General features: G+C 40.2%; 1 protein-coding gene across 1 annotated transcript in view; it reads left to right on the forward strand.

Annotated features, from left to right (window-relative positions):
* pdgfd (platelet derived growth factor d) overlaps nucleotides 1-26,967 on the forward strand; it is a 48,010-nt gene that overhangs the window by 10,689 nt on the left and 10,354 nt on the right. Inside the window, exons 2-5 of the mRNA XM_041047296.1 lie at nucleotides 14,242-14,431; nucleotides 15,846-16,023; nucleotides 22,336-22,395; nucleotides 24,992-25,205. Of these exons, the coding sequence (XP_040903230.1) occupies nucleotides 14,242-14,431; nucleotides 15,846-16,023; nucleotides 22,336-22,395; nucleotides 24,992-25,205 (642 nt within the window). The remainder of the gene's footprint in view (nucleotides 1-14,241; nucleotides 14,432-15,845; nucleotides 16,024-22,335; nucleotides 22,396-24,991; nucleotides 25,206-26,967) is intronic.

A 26,967-nucleotide genomic window follows, 5' to 3' on the forward strand; every position in this document is an offset into this window, starting at 1 on the left:
TATAATGTGACTGTATATACTGTACATATTTATGTGAATATCAATATGAGTGAGTGTGTGAGTGTGATGCAGGGCTAATTGATTGTCCTCGTCAGCCCTGCTGTTCAGACTGCAGCAGCTGTCAGCAGGAGCCAACTGCTACTCTAACAAGCCTTACGAACACACACACACACACACACACACTTTCATACTCTCTCGTCAGCACACGCACTATCACGTTAGTCCTTAACGTAGAAACAGACGCACAGACTCACTTACATGTACACACACTTGCACACATAAAGGCAGCTCAAGACATCCATAAAAAGGCACGTGGTGCGGTTGTATCTGAGCTTCTATACTTGACATTTTCCAGTTTGAGTGACAGATGTTAGACATATCTGAATAATCCCTTGGCATTTCTTAATACGTGACATGTATAACATAGACCCAGTCTCCAATCAAAGCTTCAGCCAGAAATTCAAAACAGAAATCCATTGTCTGTTTGATTTGTGATCAGGAGTGTGTGTGTGTGTGTGTGTTGAGTCACATTTTTACAGATACAGTATTAGACAAAGAGGTAACTTGGAAGATAATGCACATGCCAAGTAACACTCTGCATCAAGCCACACAAACTGCACACACACAGGGAGGATACTGCTGATGAAGTGTTGGTAAATACACTCCATCACAGTGTAGGAGGTTACACCGGGACTAGCCCTTCTCATCCCTCATCCTTTGCTTCTCTCAGTCCTGCCCCTCCCACAAACCCTCCTCACAATCTGTCGTTACAACTTGAGCGGGCTTCCCACACCCACCTGCCTTTCTCCTCTCTTACTTTCTCTCCTTCCTGCAGTCTCCTCTCTGTCTTATCTATCACTCCCTCCTGTCTTCTCTTTTTGTCTTCCCTCTCACATTTTTCCAGGAATTTGTAATTCATCCTCCTCATTTAGCGAGATGGAGGGTTCTGTCAGACGTTCTCCTTTGACTCCTCCTCCATCCTTCCGTCTCTGCAATGCTGTAGCTGTGTGTGTGTGTGTCTGTGTGACACAGCATGTGTGCAAGACTGTGTGCGTTCTACAAGAATTTTTGTACAAAGTGCATTCAGAAACTATTCACGCCTCCTCACTTTCCCACATTTTGTTATGCTGCAGCCTTGTGCTAAAATTGTTCAGATTTATTTTTCCCTTTATCAGTCTGCACTTAATACCACATAATGACAAAGCCAAAACAGAATTTTTTGAAATTTTACCAAATTTCTTTAAAAGGAAAAACTGAAATATCACATTAACATAAAAATTCAGACCCTTTACTCTGTACTTAGTAGAAGCACCTTTGGCAGCGATTACAGTCTGAAGTCTTCTTGGGTATGACGCAACAAGCTTTGCACACCTGGATTTAGGGGATTTTCTGCCATTCTCCTCTGAAGATCCTCTCAAGCTCTGTCAGGTTGGATGAGGGCCATCAGTGGACAACCATTTTCAGGTCTCTTCACAGATGTTCAGTCTGGTTCGGGTCAGGGCTGGCTGAGCCACTTAAGGACGTTCCCAGAGTTGTCCCTGAGTCTTGGCTGTGTGCTTAAGGTCATGGTCCTTCTGCCCAGTCTGAGGTCTTCAGTGCTCTGGACCAGGTTTTAAGGATATCAATGTTCTTTGTGCCTGACCAGTCTCCCTGTCGCTGCTGCTGAAAAAAAACACCCCCACAGCATGATGCTGCCACCACCATGCTTCAGTGTTGTGATGGTACTGAGCAGGTCCTGAGCGATACCTCCGGACATGACACTTAGAATTGAGGCCAAACAGTTCAATCTTGGTTTCATCAGACCAGAGAATCTTGTTTCTCACGGTCTGAGAACCCTTTAAGTGCTTCTTTTTTTCAAACTATGCAGAATTTCACTGAGGACAGGCTTCTGTCTGGCTACTCTGCCATAAAGCTCAGATCAGTGGTGCGCGGCAGTCATGGTTGTCCTGCTAGAAGTTTCTCCCATCTCCACACAGGGTCACTGAAGTTCAGCCAGTTTTGGGTCACCTCTCTTACCAAGGCCCTTATTGGTAAGAGTCCTGCTTGTTTCAGTTTTCTCCCATTTAAGAATTATGGAGGCCACTGTGCTCTTGGGAACCTTTAATGTTGCAGAAATGTCTCTGAGCTCTGCAGGCAGTTCCTCCTGTGCTTATGACTTGGTTTTTGCTCTGATAAGCATCATCAGCTGTGGAACCTTATACACACAGGTGTGTGTCTTTCCAAATTATGTACAATCAACCAAATTTACCCCAGGTGCACTCAAGTCAAGGTGTAGAAACTTTTCCATTTTAATGATTTTGCAAAAATCTGATGACTGATGAGTGAATAAATGTTAACAATTTTAGCATAACGCTGCAACATAGCAAAACGTGACTGAGAGTTTGTAAATGTTGTCGTGCTGCTGCATTTTATGTGTTATCCTCGTGAATACATTTTGTTATTATTTAATATTTCACATTACATTTTTAGTATATATTAGTATATATGTTAATATACAAACATGTGGCTTGATACTCTATATTTACTTATCTATTTTCTTGCCTCTATTAATGTTTTCCAATTTTGTTTATTTAGGCTGTGTTGTAGAGAAGACAAATGTAAGTGAAGTTACTGATATAAAGTAGCAACTGTTACACCTAATTGGTGTTCCATAATGCATTGTTATTAAGGCAAATGCAAAATCTATGAAACCTGCTTTATTGTGCATTTCATCCCCATCTCTTGCTTGATAGGCTTTCTACTACCCCTATATATACCTGAGGCTTTCTCTCCCTCTCTTTCTTTCTATGTTTATACATATATATGTGTAAATATCCACGCATGTATGCTGTACAAGTTATTAGGACCCATGTGACTGCTTGTGTGTCAGGGCTGCCAGAGCCGTTCAGCCAAAACGTCTCCACTGACCTGCCGTCAGTGCTGACTCAGCGAGTGCTGGTCCCCTCTGCATTATTCAGCAAGCTTAGCCAAGATGTTAAACAGGAGAACATCACAGCAGAGGACTGGAGCATGCTAAGTGGACTGGCGCGAGGCAAGGAGAATGTATGGATGTTAGCTTAGTGCGATACGCAGATTAGCTTGTAGAAACAGGAGCAAAGCTGTGTCCCGTTCCCATTCACACGCATTTCAACTTGGATTTGAGGATGTAGTGCGTTGACACTGACACAGACATTAATAAGCATAGTAAATTTGATTGATTGTTGAGTACTGATGAAGACTCTCATCCAGCTATACAACACACAGGTCAAAAACAATGATTAAAAATACTCCAGGTTAATGATTAAAGATCCTCCAGGTACACCATGGACAATAAAAATGCTGTTATGCTTTGAAAAACATGGCAGTAATGTAATTTGTGGCTTACAAGTGCAAACCCCTGACATGGTCCTTTAACTGCAGTTTAGAAATATCTGAAAATTGCTCGTACGTGCAGGTCAAATGGGGCACATACTTTCTGAGGTGCAGCAAAAACAACATTTTTGCTGTTGTTTTTTTCCTTCAGGAGATAATAACACAATTAAAGTAAATTCACTGGTTCTCAAGTCATTTACAACACGTAATATCCTTGAGTTATAACCTGAGCTGGTATTCACTGTTATAAATCAATGTTCTGAAGAGGTTTGAGAATTAAAGAGAAGAAAAAAAATGAACACTATCTTTTCAGCTATTTAACCACCGATTTTCCACGCTAGTTGGCAGAGTACACCTCATCCCTCTTCTTTGTACCCATTAGGCTAATTTGTCCCCATCAACAGGTGTTGAGTCATAGATCCCTGAGAGGCACTCGCAAACAGTAAGTGGATGCTAATGCTAATCAAAGGCCCAAAAGAACCATTGACACTTGCTGTTGAAGATGTAAGGACCAAGCTAAAAAGCTCCAGTACCAAAGAAAAAAAAAAAATTAAATGCATTGTGAGTCACAGCTCTCCACTGATGTCTCCTCTTTGTTTTTGCCTTTGAAAATAGATAGAAAAAGCCAGACAATGGTGAATTTGCACAAATCGGCACAACATCACAACAAGTGACATGCAACTATGCACACAACTTCGCACATGCATACAAAACAGTATCTTCGCTTATTTATGAGTCTAACTCAGACATTCTCTTTGGTGTAGCCTATACAGTGTTTGATGTGTTGAAGTATCTTGGGGCTTGGTGGACTTTCCTTGTTCTTTTCACAGTACAGTAGCTGCAGCAGTGTTTCCCCATCTGCCTCTCCGCTGCAACTATCCTCTCTTTCTCTATCCATTCTGTCTCTGCGTTTACTTTCTCTCTTTTTTCACTCTCCTCTTCTTCTCACCCCTGTCCCTCTCCACTTCACTCAGTCACTCTCGTCCTCTTTCTCCCTCATCCAGCCTGCTGTCCTTCATCTCTGCTCTCTCATTCTTGATTCTCAACCTTTCTTCACCTTCATTTTGTCCTTCATGTACTCTTGTCTCTGTCTGTCTTTCTGCTCCACTTCCTACTTTCTCTCCCTGTGAAGATGTCGTCTCTGAGGTGTGTGCAGTCCTTGTGAAGAGAATGAGTGAGCTCAGTAAACACTGTTTTGGTCATGTCTGTGAATGTTTGTCTAACCTCCTCTGTCCGTGTCACAGCACATGCCTTTGTGTGGGCTTCAAAGGAACACACACACACACACACACACACACACACACACACACACACACACACACACACACACACACACACACACACACAGACATACACCCAATCACCCTCACACAAAATCTTTAACATCTTTAAACATAGGTATTTGCTTACAGAGCACACACATATGCTTTCTCACCCTCTCACTTGCTGACGCTCTCACACTGAAAACATCCACCCACACACACAAACACACACACACACAAAGAGTGTAACCCCTCCTATGAGTGGAGAAGGGAGAGAGCCAAACACCCTACAGTGTTTTGGATTGTACTAAAATTGTCCCCTGGCAGGGGTTACAGGGACAAGTGCTAGGTCATGAGGAACTTTTATTTTTACTGTCCTGAAGATGAGGAGTGAAGGAAAGGGATCCAAGAGCAGAGACAACGAGAGAAAGGGAGAAATGAGTGGATGGACGTCCGCCTGATATGTCCATATGATACGTTTACTGCAAGAGAGAACACAAGAAGAGGGAGGACTGAAGACAGTGTGTGCAAACTGCATGTATAAAGGACACCGTACACTTTGGTTTTATTTGCTTGTGAGTTGTTTGCATGTGGGAAGTTAAACGTGTGAAGCTGTTTGTGGAGGATTTCAGTCAGTGTGTGACTCATCAATATCTATACAGTCCTGTCACTGAAGTCACTGAGACACCGATATTTCCCAGAAGCCTCGAAATAGAAAGTGCTACATGATAATGTTACCAGGCAACCAAGAAACTTCTTGGTTCCCTTCTAAGCAGATGTTTCAGCCGAGTCTTAATATATTACCCAGTTAGAAAAGTTACAGTAGATAATAGGACAAGGATAGAAAAAGTTCTTTAAACATTTGAAAGTCAAAATAGTTCTACTACTCGTGCTTCGTACTGGAGGACATCACAGCCCTGTTGTTAAAAGACAGATATAAAACTTCCATGGATTAAAAATTCATAATAGGAAGTGTATTGACCTTGTTTGCAGTCGGAGGTGTTGCATCAACAGTTTTACAGATGTCTCTTTTATAAATGGTGGTCTAAAGGAAAAATGGGATTCATGGGATTTTTTAGTTGCAGTTCTGTGAGTAGCCACTGGGACAAATGCTCTACCAGCCTCCTTAATGCATCCATACATCTGTCCCTTACTGGGTAACTGCCTGTGTGGTAATTAGAAATAAAGCAATGTTTCTTCATCATCAAAGATTTTGATGATGAAGATGACATGACATGACATTTCCAAAACAATTCCATGATACCTCTCTGATCACAACTCTGTGGCTATAAAGCTAATGGAGCAGCCCTGTTGTGTCCAACTGAAGGCACATAATGCATGTAGGGTGTTTTTTTTTTTTTTTATACTTACATATATAGGCCTGCTGTTCTCTATAATTCATTGATACGTACACCGCAGCTGCCTCGGCACGTATGTAGCTCTCGGATGAATGCCTATGTGGCCTGCCTAATGCACTGGACACTAACACACTCAATTTTTTTTTTAAACATGCATTTTCCTTCTAGATCTTCATTTTGTTAGTTTGACTGGAGAATTACTGAAAGGTCCCTCCAGTCTCTCAGTCCTTTCTATATTCAGCCTTCCTCTCCATGCCAACGCTCCACTCCAACATCCCAATTCCCCACACTTTGACACTGAAACTGCAAAAAAACATGCAGGCGCACTGCATAAGAGAAAGTGATCGAAGTTAATTGGTTTTAGCAGCAGAGGTGGAGCAGAACCAAAAAAATAATGTGAAAGAAAAGAGTAAGATTAGATTAGAAGAGGAAGAGAGAGATACAGTAGTGAAGCACTGTGTTTTTGACCATTTTAAATAAATTAACACAGGTCTGGCTTTTTCCCTAAGCATGAACTATTTTCAAATGTGAGAATCTACATCAGGTTTCGATTAACGTCAACCAAAAAAGAAAAATTAGAGCTTTGTTCTTACTGTCAGGGTCAGAAAGAGAGGGAAACAGAGGTTGAGATGGTGCAGGATGGAGGGAAGAGAGGAAGTGAAGAGGAGAGAGGAGGAGAGATGTGGGACGAGAGCCGATGCTGACCAAAGCTGACACCCCTCGGCATGCAGCGTTCATCCCCAGGGTGTGTGTGTGTGTGTGTGTGTGTGTTTGTCTTTTTCATGCCTCTGTGCATGTGTGAGCATGACTGAGAAACAAGGGAGAATATTTAAAGCTGATTTGTCATGAGAGAGTGGCAAAACAGTGGAGCCAGCACAGGCTTTGATAAGCAGTACAGCAATGCACACACACACACACACACACACATATACAGAGGCCTTGAGCTAACATTTAGCCAGATGGAAAAGGCTTTGGTTATTTCTCATGGGTGGAAATACTCTGAGGGTGCAAGTACAGCTTCCCGCATCAGCAACCAACACACACACGTACATGCACACAAACACAGACCCATACATATATAGTAGCTAACAGATGTGCACATACAGACTCACTGTACACACATAATCAAGTAATGACAAACACACACACACACACACACACACACACACACACACATATTTGCACACAAACCAACACACAAATACACACATGCTCACACAGTATTTAGCAGCTAATGGGCAATGTTTTACACTCTGTTGCCAAACACAGATGAATAAACAATTCAGCAGATAAGTGGGAATGACTGCAAATTGGTCTGTAATAATAGTAATAGTAATGATGATGATGATGATGATGATGACAATAATAATAACAATAATAATAATAATAAGCAGAGGAAAATGTTTAACTTTTATAAGTTAAATATTTCTGTAGATTATCAGTAGAGCTACTGCCATGTTCATTCATGCCAAAGCCAAGTTTTTTCATAAAGTCCTCTCACTACAAGTCAACTCATATTTACTAGATCACTGTGGTTGAGCCAATTACTGTCTCACAGTGTGAATAAAGTTGGTCAAAGCAATCCACTTCTGCATACAAACTACAATGTATCATGCCCACAGCTTTATTAAATAGTCTTTACCTTGACATTTTCAGACACCAGTCTATTCAATCAGACCGTGGTTTCTTTACCCCCTTGGCCTGTCACTGAACTGTTCATTAACTCTCTGTGGACTTAAAAGTTGGAAGCAGCCTTGCACTGACTTGCTTTCTAGTTTCTAGTTAGATTAATAGCACTCTCACATTTGTGTGTTAAATATGAAGCTACGGCCAGCATCTCGTTAGCTTAGCTTAGCACAAAGAAAAGAAACAAGGGAAACAGCTGGCCTGGCTCTGTCTGAAAATAACACAATCCCTTCACTAATCAACACGTTAGATCGCCTTTCTTTAATCTATACAAAAACAAAGTGTAAACGCTATTTTATTCTTGCCTGCTTTCAGCCGAGAAACAGTTCAGTATATAACCCCGTGTAAAATGCCAAGTTGCTTTCTTTTAAACTTTGGTTTTTGTATGGACTGAACAAAGAAGACATAACACGTTCAAATTTCATAAACTCCATACCCATGGTTGGAACCTGATATGACAGTGGTATTGATCCTCTCATCTTACTTTCTGCCAGAAAGCAAATGAGCAATGTCAAATCATTAATCTAACAGTGATGCGAGGTAAGATCATCTGTAATTACGTAGATTAATCTCGTAATCTTAAAGCACATCAAATCCCAGTCCATAACAGTTTAAAACACCTATTTTTAGAGAGAAACTGGGAAGAAGGAGAACAGCAACATCGCATTTCTCTGGGGAGTTTTTCACAGCTGAAAGTGAATGTATTATGTGTGTCGTGTTAGCTGGTGTTGGGGCTTAGGAGAATTCATTTTGAGAAGATGAAAGTCAGGCAGGATATGTTAGACAGGGAATGGCAGATGTATGAAATGGGGTTGCCTTGTTGTAGGTAATGTCCTGCGGGAGTGTGTCTCTGAGTGAGAATGTATCATATATGCAAACTGTCACTCAAGAAAAATAGGAGTTTGGTTTGCACAGAATAAGAGACGTGGATTAAAAAGGGCTGAAATATAATATTAGACGAGTGTTTGCACACCTGTGACCTCACCAAAACAAACTTTTAATTAACAGAGCGAGAGAGATGAAGTTCGATGTATTGTCTTCATCGTCTGTTCTCCTCTCGTGACTTCAGTACTTTCTCAACAGAGCTATTTTTTGGTCTCTGATGCACGCCGGTTGCTGGGTGATTAGAGTGTGATTGGCACTTGGATCAGAAATAGATCTCAGAGCCATGAAGAACATCACACCCTGGCACTGGAGGTGGGAGAGCCAAGTTTAATTAGCGAGAATTTACCCACATACATCCTGGCAGACATGCATCCATGCAAATACACACAAACTACCCAGAACTTTTTCTTGGAAACTGACGCATTAATAGACCCCCTCCCTCACACATACACACACATCACACATAACAGAGTCACGCTGCATCATTGTCACCGTTATTTAAGTGTCATAAGTGTCTGAAAGCTTAATTGCCAGTGTCAGACATCGTGTGTACTTAAATGTAGGGGTGTGAGTCAGACTTGTTAGCGATATTATCAGTACTATTGACATCATCGTGTTTCTTTAGAGTGCAGAACATTAACTTTCTGTCAAGTTTGGAAGAGATAAATGTTAAGTGACTGGTTTGGAGCACAGGTCCTGTAAAATACACAATATATTAATTGGAATGATTTTGTGGCTTTGATGAAGGGAGTTCAGCAGTGCTGAACTGCGATCTTGTGTTGCAGATGATTCGAAAAAAAAGTGCAAAGAACGTAACCACAGGAAAGATGGACTGAAAAAAACACAAGGACTTCAATTAGTTGCAGTACATCTAGAAAGAGTGGACTCAGAATTTGTCCAAGAAAAGTCTGAGACTGTTTATTAAAATTCAACCCTTCACCCACTCATTTCCACAGGATTTCCGACCATTACTACCCGCTCAAGCAGATGCACCATCCAACTTCTGCCCACGACTGTTAAAATACAGCAAATGGCAGCAAGGCTTTCTTTTTAAAGGTACACATACATAGTCTTTAATCTTGTCTTAAATAAATGCAATTATAGTTGCAACTATTTAATAACAGACCTAAGAAAAACACCACAAACAATGTCTAAATTATTAACAACCAAGAACGAATAAATCTTTTCCCATTGTTTAAAACACAAACCAGATGCTGGAAAATCAGAGCATCAGAGCAGCAGTGATAATTAACAGATTAGATCTGGATAAACAATTTTATTTTATTTGTTATGTTAATTACATTTATGTGCAACTGACAACGGTTTAGCGGTCTTAAAGAGAAAAGCAAAGGGAATGGGCAAGTGAGAGAGATAAATTAAAGTGAAACTTTATTTGACACCATATATGGAGGCAATTTATTGGGAAAAAAAGAAAAAAAAAACATATCTTAAAATGCCTGTTAAAGCCCATTAATAACAGCCTCTTTTATTTATTTATTTTTACTTTATCTATCCCCACCCTGCACTGATATAATTTGGACAGTGATAAAGATGATTTCAAAAAGTATAAACATCCACATCAGATAAATGAGTGAAGGTTTTTTCTTTTTACCTCTTTAGTCTCCCAATTTGAAGGAATCTATAATACACTGAACGCATTAAAATAAATAAAAGTCACCATATTTAATATTTCTTTTCAGTCAGTCTGAATAGCAGACGTGGTATCTTCCCTCGTGATGCACTGCCAGGTCTCTACCACAACATAAGGAGCTTTTAAAATAAAACACATGCTCTTGTGGATTGAGGTCATGTGACTGACAGTGCCAGTCATGTACTTTCCACTGTTAGCCTTAAAAACTTTAGTTGAACTCCTGCAGTCTTAAAAACAGGTGACTATGTATGTAACGTCTGCTGTCTGACACTGCTTATCCACTATGGAGGTGAAATACAATGAATACCATAAAAGCTGAAAGTGAGTGTAGTTGCTGTTTCACTTCAAGTCCAATGTGCTGTAGTACAGAGCTAGACATAAGAAGAAAAATGTGTTTCTGGCCTTGGATTTCTGGACTGTACTGCATATCCCACTGCGCCGCCAGCATATGTGTTGGCCTTCCATGCATTTGCAAAGCAGGGCGACAAAATGTAGCTGCCAGTCTCCAGCACTGTCAATTTCTTTGGACTGGATCTTTAACACAACCCACTTTTCTTATCATTGCCTCATTTGCATGAATTTGCAATGGAGTCACTGACATCACTGCATGATTTATAGTAAGGTCAATGGCGTGACTAAAGAGCAGCATCCAAAGGAGCTGGGTGGTACTTGAGCATATTTGCATATTTTCTCATTTTAATATCTTCCTTCTACTTTATGCTTTCTGTCTCACACATACTCTTCTTTCTCACAGAGTCACACACACACACACTTGTGCGCTTGGGTGGGTGCATAAATGCTAATTCATGCTACAATATATGCACATTTACACATACACTTAGAAATACAGTACACACACATGCTCAAACATGCAAGCATTTGCATACACACACAAAATGAGCAGTAGTAGAGTGTTATTGTTGTGCATAATGAATAGGATACACTTTGTATAGAAAATGTGTTGCCACTAAAGCTGATGTTTACCAGACATATTTTTTTCTATTCTTCTTACAACTTGAGCTGTAGGTTTATCAAAGCCTTTCACATCTGCCTACTGTATGTTTAGACAGCCAACAACAAAAACCACCGTGTTTTGTAAAGCTTTAACCTACGTTGTCATAAAACTTCACAAGAACAAAGAAATGCACAGCATGTTGGGTTTGTCTCTTTTCCAGCTGGACAGATTAGTTTTCAGTATCCAAGACAAAACAACAGAACAGACAAAAACATGATCAAGTATTAAGAGATCAAACCAAATTAAACAAAGATGTGATGCGCCAGGAGGACATGCAACAAATGCAAGAACAAGTCAAAATCTGTCTGTTGTTGCTTTGCTGCAGTTTCACTTTTCTTGTATCACTGTAGAAGTTAATAATTCAAGAACAGAGACAAGAAACTCTGAAACTGTTGAATATTAGGAAGTAAGTTAGGGAAAGTTGGCCCCATCCGAACAGGTCAGAAGTCAGGGTCAGTTGAGCGGAGCAGCACTCCTGAAAGAAGCTATAAAGAATTTCTTATCTTCGTCAAACACACTACAGGAGGTTGAATTCTGAAACACTGAGTCTGAAGCCAGGTTGTTCGTCAAAACAATCTGTAAACCTCCAGGCACTCTACTGCCTTCTGATGATAGATTTTTTTTTAAGCACAATAGCAGTAAATTTCTAAATATTATGCAAACTTCACAAACAAGATGATATCTCATGACTTTTTAGTGGCTAGAAATGCATTAGTTACTTAAGTCTCTAGTCAGTTGAGAGACTCGCTGCAATATCGTGGAGAAGGCCAACAAAGCTGAGAACGGACAAAGCCAAATTTATTAAATTTATAAAGAAATAATAATGATCACATACACATACAACACACTTTTCCTTACTGACAGACAGACAAGCTCGCTCACACACACAGACGCACAAAGTTCCGTTCCCCAGGCACCTTAGTGGGTGAAAGTTCCTGACACATAAGCACTTTTCTGACTGAATGGACCTACACAGTCAGGCCTCTGATCAGCAGAGTGGAAGAATCCCTTTACTAACAAACTTGGCCCCATCGCACACACAAACACACAACCACCCACACACACACACTCACAAATGCACACGCATATACATTCACACAAGCACACCCTCTCTCACACACATAAATGCTTAGATATATATATATATACACACACACACACACACACACACTGAGGTACAGTGTTAATTGCTGAAGCTAAAATTAGCCGTAGGTGAGACTGCCAAAGAACGCTGAATGACCGATGAGACAGAATTACTGACTGAAGCAGAGAAGAGGAGCGTAAAGAGGGGGGAGAGATGGGATGAGATAGGCGGAGGAATTAAGGGAAGTTTGCAGTGAAGAGGTGGAGGAGAAGGCCAAACCTTCATCGTCATCTCCCTTGGGTGCAGGCTGTGGTGCCTTGATTATGCATTCAGCTCTCTCGTGAAAAACACACACCCCTCAGAAAATATAGCCCTGTCAGCCTACCTCAGCACAGAGCTTGACCTTAGAAAGTGTATGTGTGTGTGTGTGTGTGTGTGTTTCTAAGCACGTGTGCAAGAAAATATATTCTAATGTTCAGGAAGTCACCAATAAAATGATGAGGACAGTTAATGAGTTTTGTTGTGTTGTATCAAAATTAGATTTATGATTGAGTTGATTAATCAGGATTAGATGTTCAGTGGGTGTGATTATGATGTTAATCAGTACTGATGAGCAATTGTTGTACTTGAAACACAACCTTGGAAAGCACCATCAGAGTTTATAGAACTAGTCAGTAAAGCAATAAAGCTCATAAGCGGAGTCCACGATAGTTAATAGTTCAAATATTATTGTTTTTCATTTTCTCTTTGCAGAATTGTTCAGTGGGTTGGTACATAGATGTAGTGTGAATATCTCATTTAAAATGTAGTGTGTGTGTTTGCATGTATTTTTGTGGTGAGCTGGTAAAGTAGACAGAGCATACAGACAGTACAGAGGCAGTGTAATGTCCTTCACTGTTGTTTACACACACACTTCTAAGCATATTTGAACAAAACATGTTTTAATGCTATATTCTATGTACAGTACATACTATGCACACTTTATTCTCTGTGTTAACAAGTGCATGTATTCCTGCAACACTTTTTAGCCCAGAGCGACAGCAGTGATGTCAGTTTGTGCAACCATTGTTCTCAAGAGCCGCTATAAATCTGGGTGTGATTCTCGGTCACCAGAGAATGATTTCCAGTGTTTTTGATGAACCCCTAAACTGTTAGGTCAGTAATTTTCCTTTGACCTACATTCTGGTCCATGTTTTCTTCTCAAATTTGCCGTCTATGTTCATGATCTTCAGAGAATTAATCTGAATATTTCTGTTGACCCCGTGACCTTTTGTCTAGAACCACTGTCAGACCAAATTGTCCACGTGTACAAAATCTAATGGGTGTGAAAAGGTCAGTTGTACACTTTGCAACAAGAACAGACACGTGAACATATCCATAAGTGTTGTCCACAACAAGGCATTCTTTAAAATTGGACTCACCTCTAGAGAATAATTATAAATATGAGCCATATGACTCTTTTCTCAGTTATCCTCTACTCCAGATGTTTTCTTTTCACATTAAAAACAGTGCAAACCACAACAGAGAGAACTCTGTAGACTGACCAGTAAATTGGCCAAGCTGACGTATTGGCCAATATTCTATTATAGCTGATATATCTGTAGCTGTGTATATGGCCATCGAGCTATAGAATATATAGCTAATATATATTAGTTGTGTTATTTGCTGGATTTAAAGTATCTGTTTTTGCTGAGGTGATGTCATCTTCAGACAGAAACATCATATTTGTATTTGTATCGCTTGTCTGTGAATATTTTTGAGCTTCGGTCCATCTCGACAGTATGTATTTAGGCGTGCCATAATCCATAAAAGTCTGTTTGTTGTTTGTTTTTACATGTAGAACTGCATTTTCTGTGCTTGTCTGTGAACAAGCTGCTTGTTGTAATTATAACTGGACTAACTAACTGATTAGTTGTAACCACTAACAGACAGCAATCGCCTCACCACAGACTTGTACCGCAAAGAGGAAAACATCACGGTAACGCCAGTGAGTGGGGACATCCACAGCCCACGCTACCCTAACGCTTACCCCCGCAACCTGCTGTTGTCATGGAAACTGCTGTCACCGCCAGGGAGCCGCATTCATCTGGAGTTTGACGGACACTTCGGCCTGGAGGAGGCTGAGAATGGAGTGTGCAGGTAAAACATGAGATGCAGAGAAACAGATAAATGTAAAAATCAGATGGAGAGAGCAGTGATGAAATTCAGGAGAGAGGATTAGAGCAGAAGACTGAAAGAAGTAAGCAGGATGACATAAAGTGCCTTTTAAAAAAAAAGGAGAGAAAAGACAGTACCCAAAAGGAGGAAAGAAGGATAGAGGAACAGAGCACAAAGAGGAGGAAGCATTGATGAATTACAAGCGGCTTATAAAGGAGAAAAGTCAGATGAAAGTAACATTGATTAAAGAACCAGAGAGTGAGAGAAAGAATGATGGAGAGGACTGTTTGGAGTGACAAAGAGGAAAGGAAAAGTTTATTGAGTGAAACTCTCAAGTTGAAGGGACGTGCAACAACAACAATAAAATATGTGAGAATGATTTGATAATGTATGCACATTAGCACACCAACTATGAACTGTGATTGAAAGGATGTGAGAGAAAAGAATATAAAAAAGGTGTAGGGGTGTGGAAGCACTATGAGAGAGATGAATGGTTGAAGTTTGCTTTCTTGGCAAGACGTATAAGAAGTTCGTCCTTGAGGGTTGAGGGGAGAAAATAGACTTTTTAATCCCCATATGCAATTCAGCCGTCTTTGTAAGCACTTTGCTGAAAAGACAAGGGGGAGCAGCAGGGGGAGAAGAGAGGGAGGAGAGATTTGGAAAGGTAAGAAGAGAAAAGAGCTTTGCCCGCTTTTTCAAATCTTGTTTGTCACATTGACTGTGTGTGTGTTTCTGCCTGTCTTTGATAGATGGACTCACTAATTGACTGGGCTGTTGATTGCTGGAACGTTTAGTCAAAGTTATTCATAATCTTTTCCCACAAAATTCTTGTTGTCAAGTGTTTTGGCAGGACGGCCTAGTAGTTTAAAAGAGTTGTCTCAGCACAGGATTGATGACAAGATCCCTAAACTAGTCTAGACTGTGCAAAGGAGAATCAGAAATGGCTGAACACACACTATGTCCTTTATTACAAAGTGGGTCTTATTTGCCACACTAGTGGCATGGCTCTAAGGCGGCCTTCAGTCTGCCAAATCATCCAGACTGTTGGACATTTCATGGTTCCCAGACCATTAAGCCTAATGACCTTGATGATCCCATGACTTTTCATCTAGCGCCATCATCAGGTACAAATTTACTTTGTCTGAAATTGTTTACATCCAGATTCTTGCAAAGCAAATCGCCATCAGCCAAAGTTATTTTTACCATAAAGACAGATAACTACCAATAACTACCAAACAAACAAACAAACACAAACAACTCAACAAGTTAATCCATTCATGTTTTTTTTTTCCATTTTCAGTCTTACTTTTTGTATTGTTTTGATGTGTACAATTTTTTTTCATCCTTTATCTTTCTCCCCCTCTTTCCTCCTCTCCATTTCTCTCTCTCTCTCCAGGTATGACTTTGTTGAAGTGGAGGACCAATCAGAGACCAGTACTATAATTTGGGGTCGCTGGTGTGGGCAGAAAGCTCCACCTAGTCTCAACTCCAAAACCAACACGCTCAGAGTCACCTTCAAGTCCGATGATTACTTTGTTGCAAAGCCGGGATTCAAAGTCTACTACTCACTGCTGGTGAGAGACGCACACTTACACAGACACACAAACACACACACAGCTGACGAATCGTGAGCAGAGCTTAAAGTTTTTTTTTGTCAAATCAGGTTCAGCCCAAGTACCACTGCAATTCTCCAGGTAAAATGCTTCTTTCACTATTTTACCTCCACTTGACAATAAAGGAGAGTGATGGTCTGATGGGGAGATAAATAGATGGGAGAGGAACAGGGAGAAGGAGGAACTAGTTACATAGTCGGTAAAATGCCAACATGTATTAGCCAACTGTTCTTTTCTCACACATCCACTCGACAGTGGAGGAGAGATGGAGGAATAGGGGAAGGAGGGCAAGAGGGAGGGGAGGGATGAGAAAGTGTTCTCCTAAAGGCTGTCAAATGAACGGATAAGGAGATTAGCTTTGTCATTCTGTCAGGAAGAGGAAAGAAGAAAGAGAGGGACTCTGATTTGAAGATGTTCTCCCACCCTATAATCAGAGGGGAAAGGGAAGAGAGCGCGAGCAGCGGAGAGAGAAAGAGACATTTAAAGATGTTCCCTGGCTTCCTCTTTTATGAGTACAGAGGAGAGAGAGGGGAAGAGACACAGAATCACAGACGGGGTTGAACTGGAGGCATCGCTTATTATCTGAGGAAAAAAAAAGTGGTATGAGCACAGATGGAGTAAAGGGCAAGACAGAGACTGAGAGAGAGAGAGATACTGTATTTGCTGACAGCTCGTCACTTTCATACTATCATTTTAATATTATAGCTGAGATTTTTAAGGATAAGACGGTCGTTATTCTTTGTATTTCTTATTGGCAACAAACCCCACGATAAGACCCAAGAACAGCCAATAATGTGCTAGTCTGTACTTTTGAACTTCCCTATCTATCTACATGTATATCTATGTCACTCAGCCCAAAGCTCATCGATTCCTATGGAAAATGTAAACATAAAATTAGGTTGTTTTTAAAAAAAAAAAAAAAAAAAAAAAAGGTTCACTCATTTCGTCATTGCGGTGCACATTTCCTGCTGGGAATTGTAATTCATTCAAATTGCAGTAAGTAGTGTATTTACCAGGGACTATTTTTAGCTGTGGATTAAAACACATTTGGTATGTTAGCGAGTGTTTACAGCTTCAGGGTGGCGTAAAAGGGGCTGACTCAAAAAAACTACAGTGCCCATGTTCACTGTGATGATGTAACATCACCCAATACAATGGAGTGGCTCACTGATGTGTTTCTCCACAGAGAAATACACTACTGTATTTCAGACTTTGGCTACACAGACAATATGTTTTAGGCCTTATCCTAAGTAAAGGTCTGTCAAATTTTTCTTGATATAAAGTCACATTATTACACGTGCATTCATGTGTAAGCAGCATTTTAATGGTGTAGCTGGTTTTTGATTTTTTTCCATATGTATATCTACGTATACATGTGAAATACTGTGCAAAGCATTAGAAGTCACACAAAAGATCAAATAACAGATAAAATCGCTAATTCCATCACCATCGCTAATTCAGTCCAGACACCAGGATTGAAATGGCATCTCTACTAAATGCCAGTAAAATCAAGATGACTGCAGAAATGCAGATGACCACAAAGCCCCACACCACAACAAATCCAAGTGTTCGGGGTTGCTATGGAAATATGAAAAGTGTTACACAGAAGGAAACAGAGGAATCTCAGCCAAGAACTGTAGCCTATGTCCGAGCCAAATGAGCCCCTAATTACCTCAGCCGAAAATACTGGAGAGCAGGTTCACCGTGGTACTTCACTAAATGCACCTAGTTTAGTTTTCTCCACTGCGAAAAACACAAACAACTGCCTTATCTCTCTTTCTCAGACACTCCCGCTGCTTTTCTCTGTCTTCCTTCCCTCCTCACCCTTTGTGATTTCTCCTCTGGTCAAATAATCAGTCCTCTGTACATTTAAAACAGAATCCAGCTCTAGAGGCTTATCCTGTTTGATCAGTTTTTGATCTGCATTTGAGTGTGTTTGTGTCTTTCCATCTTTCACATACACACACACACACACACACACACAGATTCCCTTCAGCTAGACTGGAGCTGTGTGTGTGGCTTAATTTAGCAGGTCTAATTTGTTCTCTCCAGACCTGTCGAACAGATAAGAGGGAGGAGGAGAGGAAGCAGGGAGAGGAAAGGAGGAAGAGAGAGACGGCGAAAGGCAGAGCGAGAATGAGGAGAAACAGCACTGGAAGGAGAGAACAGGTGTCTGAGATGGTATCAGCATGTCAGCTAATGACTAAAACAACCTGAACTGAGAGAGGCAGAGAGAGACAGAGGGAGAGAGGAGAGCATTTGTGCGGTAGTGAGATATGGAGTGGACTGAGGTGGACTAGATAAAAGAAAAACCATGAGGGAAAGTAAAACAGAGTCAGTGGAAGAGAGAAAAAAGACACAGAGGAGTCCACTGGAATGACACATGACCTCTGGGTTCCTAGTAATCAAACCCTCACCCACAACAAGGTCAAGCCAGGACCAAATTATATTTAGTCTCATCAGGTCTGGATAGGTTCTCATTCTGTTGCTGCATGTCTTTGGTGTATAGGTCTACTACCTGAACAGAGAACGTCAGCATCATGCAGCTGCAGTGTTGGTGTTCTCTGTCTTCAGATTTATTCACTCAATACGTCTTGAGTACATTTATCCAAGAGACATTGGAGAAGGATTGAAATCAGATTGTTAAAACCATGCTGAAGGTGGTTTGAGGCGCATTCTAACTCAAAATCATGTAAATGAATCCATCTCTCCAAGATACATACATGACCATCACTCTTCCCAAGTGCAAGGGCAGAGATACAAACCATGAAATTTGCCTCTTACTCTAAAACCATCTTTCTCCCGATCTCATTAAACTTTACTAAAAAAGAAGTGGCTCGAAAAATTTGAAAATTTCTCATCTGTGAAGACGAGCGAAACATTAGTCCATCAGTGCCAGTTACCTAGGTTTGTGTTAGGCTGGTGATTTTTAACCAATAACAAACAGCTACAGGAACATCTGTGATCTGCTCTGGGGCTAAGTCTAAACAAAAGTGTATCTGGACTCTGTTTATATACTGCGCGAGAAATGACCGGGTCAAATCACGGCGACAACTTTTCAAATCAAGTCTCACTATCTTGGGTGCGTTTTGGATCAGATCTCTTTTTGAAAATTTTATGCACATAGAGTTTGGACACACTGGGAGCTTTAATGAACCTTATGTCTAATACAAGAATAAAACTACTTGCCACACCAAAGAAACAAAAGCTCACCATCAAGACAGACAACACTGCAGTCAAACGGAGGCCTTACTCATTATTCATGTCACTGTTTTTCTCCCAAATCATTCGTCTTTGATCCATATCCTGCTTTTAGCAGGCATGATTCGTCATGTGCAGCGCAGCCTCACATGGAGCACTGAGTCCTTTTGATTGCATAAGATAAACATTTTAAGAGCTATTTCTTTACAAAGGCTCAAAGAAAGGGTCTATGAATCAGCCTCATTATATTTATCATAAACAGAGGCAGAGGCACACCAGTTTATCTTTGTAAGACTTCAGAACCTCTGATTTTTTTTGTTTTCTGTTTGTTTGTTTGTTTTGGGCGTCTTTCCTGCCAACATTGATGATGATGTCTGAGATCATACAAGTAACAGTAATGTGTCTTGGGTGGGTATTCCTGTGAAGTGCTGCTGAGCCAGGTGCAGTTGAGAAAAGACTATTGATCCAGGAATATGATCCAAGTTAGTTCCCAGAATCCCACTCAGAGTCATCTGACATGTGCTTCCCATACAGAACATGAGCCCAGATGAAAGCAAAAACACATTCACATGTATGAGTGTGTGTGTGTGTGCTTGTATTGCTGTCTTTGTGAGGACCAATTTAAGTTTTAAACCATCTTCTTGGAATATTTCTGCACTGTGAGGACATTTTGGCCAGTCTTACTATTTCAAAGGGCTGTTTTAAGGTAAAGACTTGGCACTTGGTAAAGTTTAGGTTAGGGTTACAATAACCGTTGGGGGTAGGCATTTAGTTGAGATGGTTAAGGGCAGGTTAAGCAGTTAGAGACGCTTATGTGAGTAATTACGATAAGTAAATTCTCTGCTTCACTACTGTTTTAATGTCAATCACCAAGAGACAGTATCAAAACTAATATATTTATATAAATATACTACAGACTAAGACCCAAAGAATCACAGTAAACTACAAGAAAAGCAAGTGTGCTACATGATAGGGAGCATCTTTCTGGCTTTAGCTTAGACTCAGAGACACATGAGACAGCATAAAAGTGGCCGGTGTGATTTATCTGCTAACTCAAACGTCCTCTGGCTGTAAGCAAGATACCTGGTCATCCGGGGTAAAAGTCGACAGGGAAATGCTCTTGCCTTCCTCACCCTCTACCACACACTTAATCCTCAGCTGTTCCAGTGTCCAACTGTACAAAATGGAGGTTGAAAAGGGCAGCTCCCCAGTGTCCCCTCCACTAGACTGCTACTGTAAATAAGAATTTGTTCCTTCACCACCAGTGAATATGGCGACATTTCCTGAAATATTATTTTTAGCTTCTGTAACAAATATTGCCTCATAAATCAGATGAAAAGATTATTCAGAAACAGTACAAACCACCGTAGCCGGCAGGTGAACATGGTCTGCATACTGAGAGGCTGTCAGTCTACAAGTTCTGATCGCATCTCCCTGTCTTTTTTTTTGTTCCTGATCCTATTAAGTGGCCCAGATGTGCTTTACATGAGGCATTTAACCTTAAAAGGAAATGAGAGTAGGAATCTGTAAACATACGTTTACTCACACACAGACTCACACTTACAGGAAACCCTCTGACCTCATTCCCAGCTGGTTCGGGTGTGCATTTATGTGTATGAGTACATTTATCCAGAGGCCACCTGCGAGAATCTGTTTAACTTTGTGCACTGACAGGCTTTGATGTCAACTCTATCACATTCACAGACACACATTTTCACACACACCGACCTAGACAAAGTGAGGGCACCACGTCTTTGACGTGTGGCTGAGACAGATTTACTGTTCCACATTGACCGGAGATGGTATTTAAGACTCTTCAAGGAGAGGGATTCGATAGCCAGTGAGATTTTATGTGAGTAAAGAGGGTGATGCCGGAGACAGTGTGTGTCTGTGTGCTGAAGAGGGAGAGAAAAAGACAAAGAATGTGTGTGTGTGTGCCAAATATGTCAGTCTGACGAGTGTTTATCACCTAAATGTGCTTTGACCAGAGTCTGATTTCTTTCACACAGACACACAAGCGCGCACACAGAGACACACACAAAGGCATGCTGTGACCAGCTTCATTGGAAATTCTTTTTGGATTTTGCTGACATAATGACAGTCCATCAACTAGACAGGCAGCCACCTGAATTTCTTAGATAACCTTAGATTACATTACATGTGAACACTCCACCCTTGTCTGCTACAAGCTGTGTTTTCAGTCAGCTATTTGAAAAGTAAAAAGTAAGGGTAGAGGAGTGATATGTGGAGGTGTTTACCTTCGACAGCCCGTGTCGCTGTCCCATCTGTTGATCTTTCTCAACCTTTACAAGTGTTTTTACTGTAGCTGCCAAACCTCAACCATCACTTTGAGTAACTGTGATTAAATGTAGAAATGTGTACAATATAAAATTAAGGAAAAGTATCATCTAGGTGACATTATCACCTCAGTGTAATCCACACCAGCAGCGCTTCTGAGTCATGAAACAGATACACTTTCATTTCTACACATATAAATCCACAACAACCAAGATTTTGAAGTGTTTATGCAGCAGACATCTATGCAACACCTAATTTTAAGCATTGCTGTGATCCTAATCTGACTTTCATTTTGTTGCCTTAATCATACCTGAGCAGTGATTTATTTGCCAGATACCAAGAAGACCACATTCACATTTTTAATGAAGTTAGCCACCATGTGCAGTTAAGTTAAAGGAGCCATAAGTTGGCCATAACAGGACCCCTTACATACCTACTGAGGCTCCACATATACCATAGGTATCACAGTGCCTTGACACAAGACCATCATTCCTTTAACTGCACCTAAATCATATAGTTATTTGCTCTGAGAACTATTTATGTCAGTGTTGTTGTATTTGATGGCCTCAATCAATCATTATCAAGCTTCTTTTATCACTAACTGAAAAGTGTCTTATCTTTAACTTACTAAGGTACTAAACAAACATAATGCACAAAATCGTTTTTTTCTTTCATTCAATAATCAGCTTTCCTTTTCTTCTCTTCAGTACGATTCTTCATCCATTGTCTGCTCAACTCATCAACTGATATTATTTCTGCCTTCCATCCCTGCAGTATGACTCTCCTCTACCTGCAGCCAACACCAACTGGGAAGCCGTCACTATGCCCATGTCGGTGAGTCATGCACACACGCGTACACACTTTATAAGTGTTAAAAATCCTAAAATTAGAATTACAAAGACATGGTTGACCCCTGTTAGAATTAAACATATTTTTTTTCCAGAACCAGACCTGCTTTTTAGTCACACATTAACCACTGAATGGAAGAAATAAATGTAAATTTAATATTTCTGTACTATGGGAAAAATGTCATGTTAGGAAAATGTCACATTCATCATCAGGATTAGAGTGTTTTATTTCAAGCTAATAATGTTGTTTTGTTTTTCCTTAAAAAAAAAAAAAAAAAAGCTTTAAATTCTCTTCTTCAAAAATTTACCTTAACGTTTTTGTAGATGGAACGTTACTGTTTTCAGCCTACCTGCCGTCCACTCCCATTGCCCCACATACAAGCATGTTCTTAAGCCCACCAAAGAACAGTAGGAAAACTAATAATTATGATATATGGTCCATTTGCGTAAGGCAGCGCACACCCACACAGAATATATTCATTCACGTATGACCTGTATTTATTATGCATGAAGCTTGAGATGTAACATGACATGCTTCCTTAGACTAATGTTTTTATAAGTACATGTAATCAGCGTAATTTGTGTGTCTGTGTGAACGAGCAGCGGGGTTCAGTGACATGTGATCATAATAATTAGCGTGCGCTGGGCTGCGTGGCAGTTTTTCTGCATGGATTGATAATGGTCATTTGTATGTGGGTGGGTTTTTTGTATGTATGGATATGTCATTGCCTGTGCAGATGGGATGTACATGTATGTTGGTTTGTCCACTTTATATTCAAATCTGCTGTGGGGGTTTTCCCAGTGATTTGTGGTTGTTTCACGTGAAGTCTATGTTGGTAATGTTTCACACTACTGAGCTATAAAGATAATGGTCATTTTTCAGTGCTCAGCTTCTTGCTGATAGGCCGATCTTGAGCTTTTTAAAATCGCCACTCTGAAAGGGGGATAAAATACAACCTGAATTGGATGACAATATGTAGTTATTCAAAAAGTACTCTAATGGAGCTTTTGACTTTTCTACTTAAGTATTCAGTAGAGCTGTCACATCATTTATTTTACATGAGCCGGGGTCACGGTTTTATGGCATGGTGAATTGATACTTAAATTATTATTTTTAATTTATACTTATTAAGTCGCTGTATTTAAGCTCTGGCAATAAATGTTAACAAATGTTAAGTCTCACAGGTGCACTTCTGTTCCCACGTTCGCTTTAATCAATCTAAGTCTCCTCTGTAAGCTTCTGACAGTTTCTCATCACTCCCCCCTGTCCTTTGGCCTGTATGGAAGCCAGCACTGATTATGGCAGCTAAAGTCACAGGCATAATAGTCTACAAGCTATAAGAATTTGATTGCAATTGCCTCCTCTCTAGATAAATAGCCTTCAGCAGGGAGCAGTGGCCACCTGGGAATCACCTGTGTGATGTGCTGGTACCTTTCTGTTCCCATTTTACTGACACTCTTCAGTATAGTGGAAAACTAACAACATATAAATAGAAATAATGTCCAAAAGGATATGTGCCATATGAGATTAATTAATTTAAGAAGTATGAACTTCCCTGTTTAACTGTCTTATTTATATTTATTTTCTTTCCATATCTATGTCTCAAACTGCATATTGGCATGTAGTGGGAATGTCTGTATTTGTATTTGTAAGCACTGTTGCAAAAACTATGGCACTAACAATATATATAAGTAGGAAATTATAACTAATTTAGGAGAAACTGTCATGTTGAATTTTCACATATGCAGCATGTAATTATTTTTAGCATTTTCAAATTTCAAGCTCAGTTTCACACCCAGGTTTGTTTATAATAGTGCTGATTTGGGGTGAAACAGTCTTTGCATGACAGCGTGCTGTAAAATATACAGGCCACAGGCTGGTGTTGTATGAGTACATAGATGGGGAGTGAATGGAGAGTATTTACAATAACAGTAAAGCCACCGCTTAGTTAGTTTTGATCACACTGCAATACAGAAACATAAAATAAGTATAGAGATTTAATACAGATTTCTAGGGACAAGTATAGGAAATGACTACTATGTGGAAGAAGACTCAGATTAAAAAAAAAAAAAAGACAGCTGTTTTACATTTCACTAAAAGGTCCATCTGAAATTTTATAGCTGGGATCTGGAAGTATTAGATGAATCAGAATCAGAATGGCCAATGGTGACTGTGTCTTTTATGCTCATGGGTCCTTCTTTCTTTGGGGTTATCTGTGGATATCTCCAAATCTCCCCCTTAATCCTTGGATATCTTTTCAGAGCTTGGAAAGAAGCTGACCTCCCCACCACAGTAAATGCTGCAGACAGACAGAAGTGATCCTCTCTCTGTTCATAAAGCTATTGCTTCCATATTTTATACATAAACTTCATGATAAATATTAAAAATAGTATATATATATATCAGTATGTTCACCGGACTCATCACCACATTTGTCCACTGGCTCTCCAGTAACCCTGCTATATGGGCTTATTTTATCATTTCCCTAATGTGCTGTAGGTAATAATGTTATAAATGAACAGTGGAATAAGCTTAAAGTAACAGATGTAATAATTCTGTCTTTACCTTTTAACCTTTGCAGGACACTGGTGGAGGGCAGATGCCAGTCGCGGTCACAGAGGTTCCTTTCTCACTAGAGGATCTGGACTGGACTATAGCTGCCTTTGACACTGTAGAGCAGCTTCTCAGATCCCTGAACCCAGACACCTGGAAACAGGACCTGGACAGTATCTACACTCAGACACACATACACTATAGATCCAGGGCCTATCAACTGGCTAGCAGACACAATAAGGGTAAGATATACTTAATGTCTTTAAGTTTTACAAACTATTTGGGACCTATATGTGAACCTGTCCAACATACACATGTATTATTGTCTCACAACCTGTCAGGCTGGCAGAACACTAACGCAAACACATATGCTTCTAGTAAGATGGTAATCACTTTCATTTGGTTCTAATTCTAATTCTAACTGCTAAAAAAAATGAATGTAAACTTCGATAACAACCAGGCTCTTGTGGTGGGGTAAATGTAGTGCTGTATGTACAGTATGCATATGCAATCTATGTACAAAAACTAAAACAGGGTAGAAGTGTCTAAAGGCTGCATTGAGCTGTAGGGTTGATTGATCAGTACTGTAGTTCAGGAATGCTAACAACACTTTCATGTCACAAAGAGTCCTTTACAACCTATATTAATATAAAAAATGGTGGAAAATGTTGCTTTGACTTCTAGTGAATATCTCAAAGTTCCAGAGATACAAAATATTTTCTATCAAGCATCATCATCGGGTGGAAATTGTGCAGCCATTAAAATAACGACTGGTTTTAATATTTCTCATATGTGTACAAAGATCATATGATACTTTGATCATTTTTTGGACAATGATGTTAAACAGTGTGGAAGTAATTTTTTCTTGAACATATGAAGGTTCATTTCGCAGAACTATTAATTATTTCTGTGGATTAAAATATAAACACGGCATGAGAAATGATCACAGAACTATATGTAAGCATAGGAGCCTTTAGTGAACGAGCAAAGTTAATGTAGGAAGATTAGAGCGGCGATGTTCTCATCCTCTTTTTACTGTGCTGCAGATGATGATCCTCAAGAACTTTGCTGCGTTCACACTATTTCACTGCAGACTGGTGCAGTCGATGGTAGCTGGTCTGATAGTGGGGAGGGGAGAGCGTGCAGCCTTGTGCTGACCAAGAAAGACCCACTCAGTAGGAGGCCTGTTCTCACATACTGGGCTATAGATAAAACTCAGTGGCACAACACTGCAGAGGAGAAAGTCTATGACTCGGTAATCTGAAGAAAATTATTAGCCGGGGCTGTAATGACTGACGATGGAGCCACATTGCTGCCGTATGATCAAATACAGCGCAGGTGACCGCCAATGAAACCGTGCTAATGAAGTGATGCATATTCAACTGAAACCACATTATCCAGCCTGTGTTGAGTGAGATAGAGGTCTACTATGATATTAGGGTGACTGGCGGTTGAGCGTATCTCTACACACTTAATTTGACATGTAGGAAGGAGTATATAAAGGTAGAAGAAGCATCTGTGTACTTCACATTTACACAAACATGGAATCAGTAGAGGCACAGCATTCGGACTAGCTGCAATATAAAACTTTCTTAGTCTTCTGTAAATACATAAGATTACTGTGGAAAAAGTAGTCCCTGCTCGTACTATGAAGCAACAGCAGTGCCTGGCTAAGTTGTTGCATCATCAAATGAGCAGTTCGCCCTCTAGGAGGTCTAATAGTGAGTCAGTGACAGATTTAAGGTGAGACGGGACCAGCAGTTCTAAGGAAATTCTTTACTGTGAAGTCAGTGCCAATGACCCGCAGTCACTGAGGCAATAGATTTCGTCCTCAGGATGCGCAGCTAGAGCGGATGTCTTTGAGAAGATATGAAAATCTGGCACACACACACTTGTTACACAGGCACACGTCATTCATGTGGAGAATGTGCTCAGGGATGGGTGTGTGTGTGTGTGTTTTCAAGCTTGCAACAGACGCAGAGTACTTTCAATTCCATCTCTCTC

The sequence above is a fragment of the Toxotes jaculatrix genome, chromosome 9 (genome assembly GCF_017976425.1).
Source record: "Toxotes jaculatrix isolate fToxJac2 chromosome 9, fToxJac2.pri, whole genome shotgun sequence".
NCBI classification, from domain to species: Eukaryota; Metazoa; Chordata; class Actinopteri; family Toxotidae; genus Toxotes; species Toxotes jaculatrix.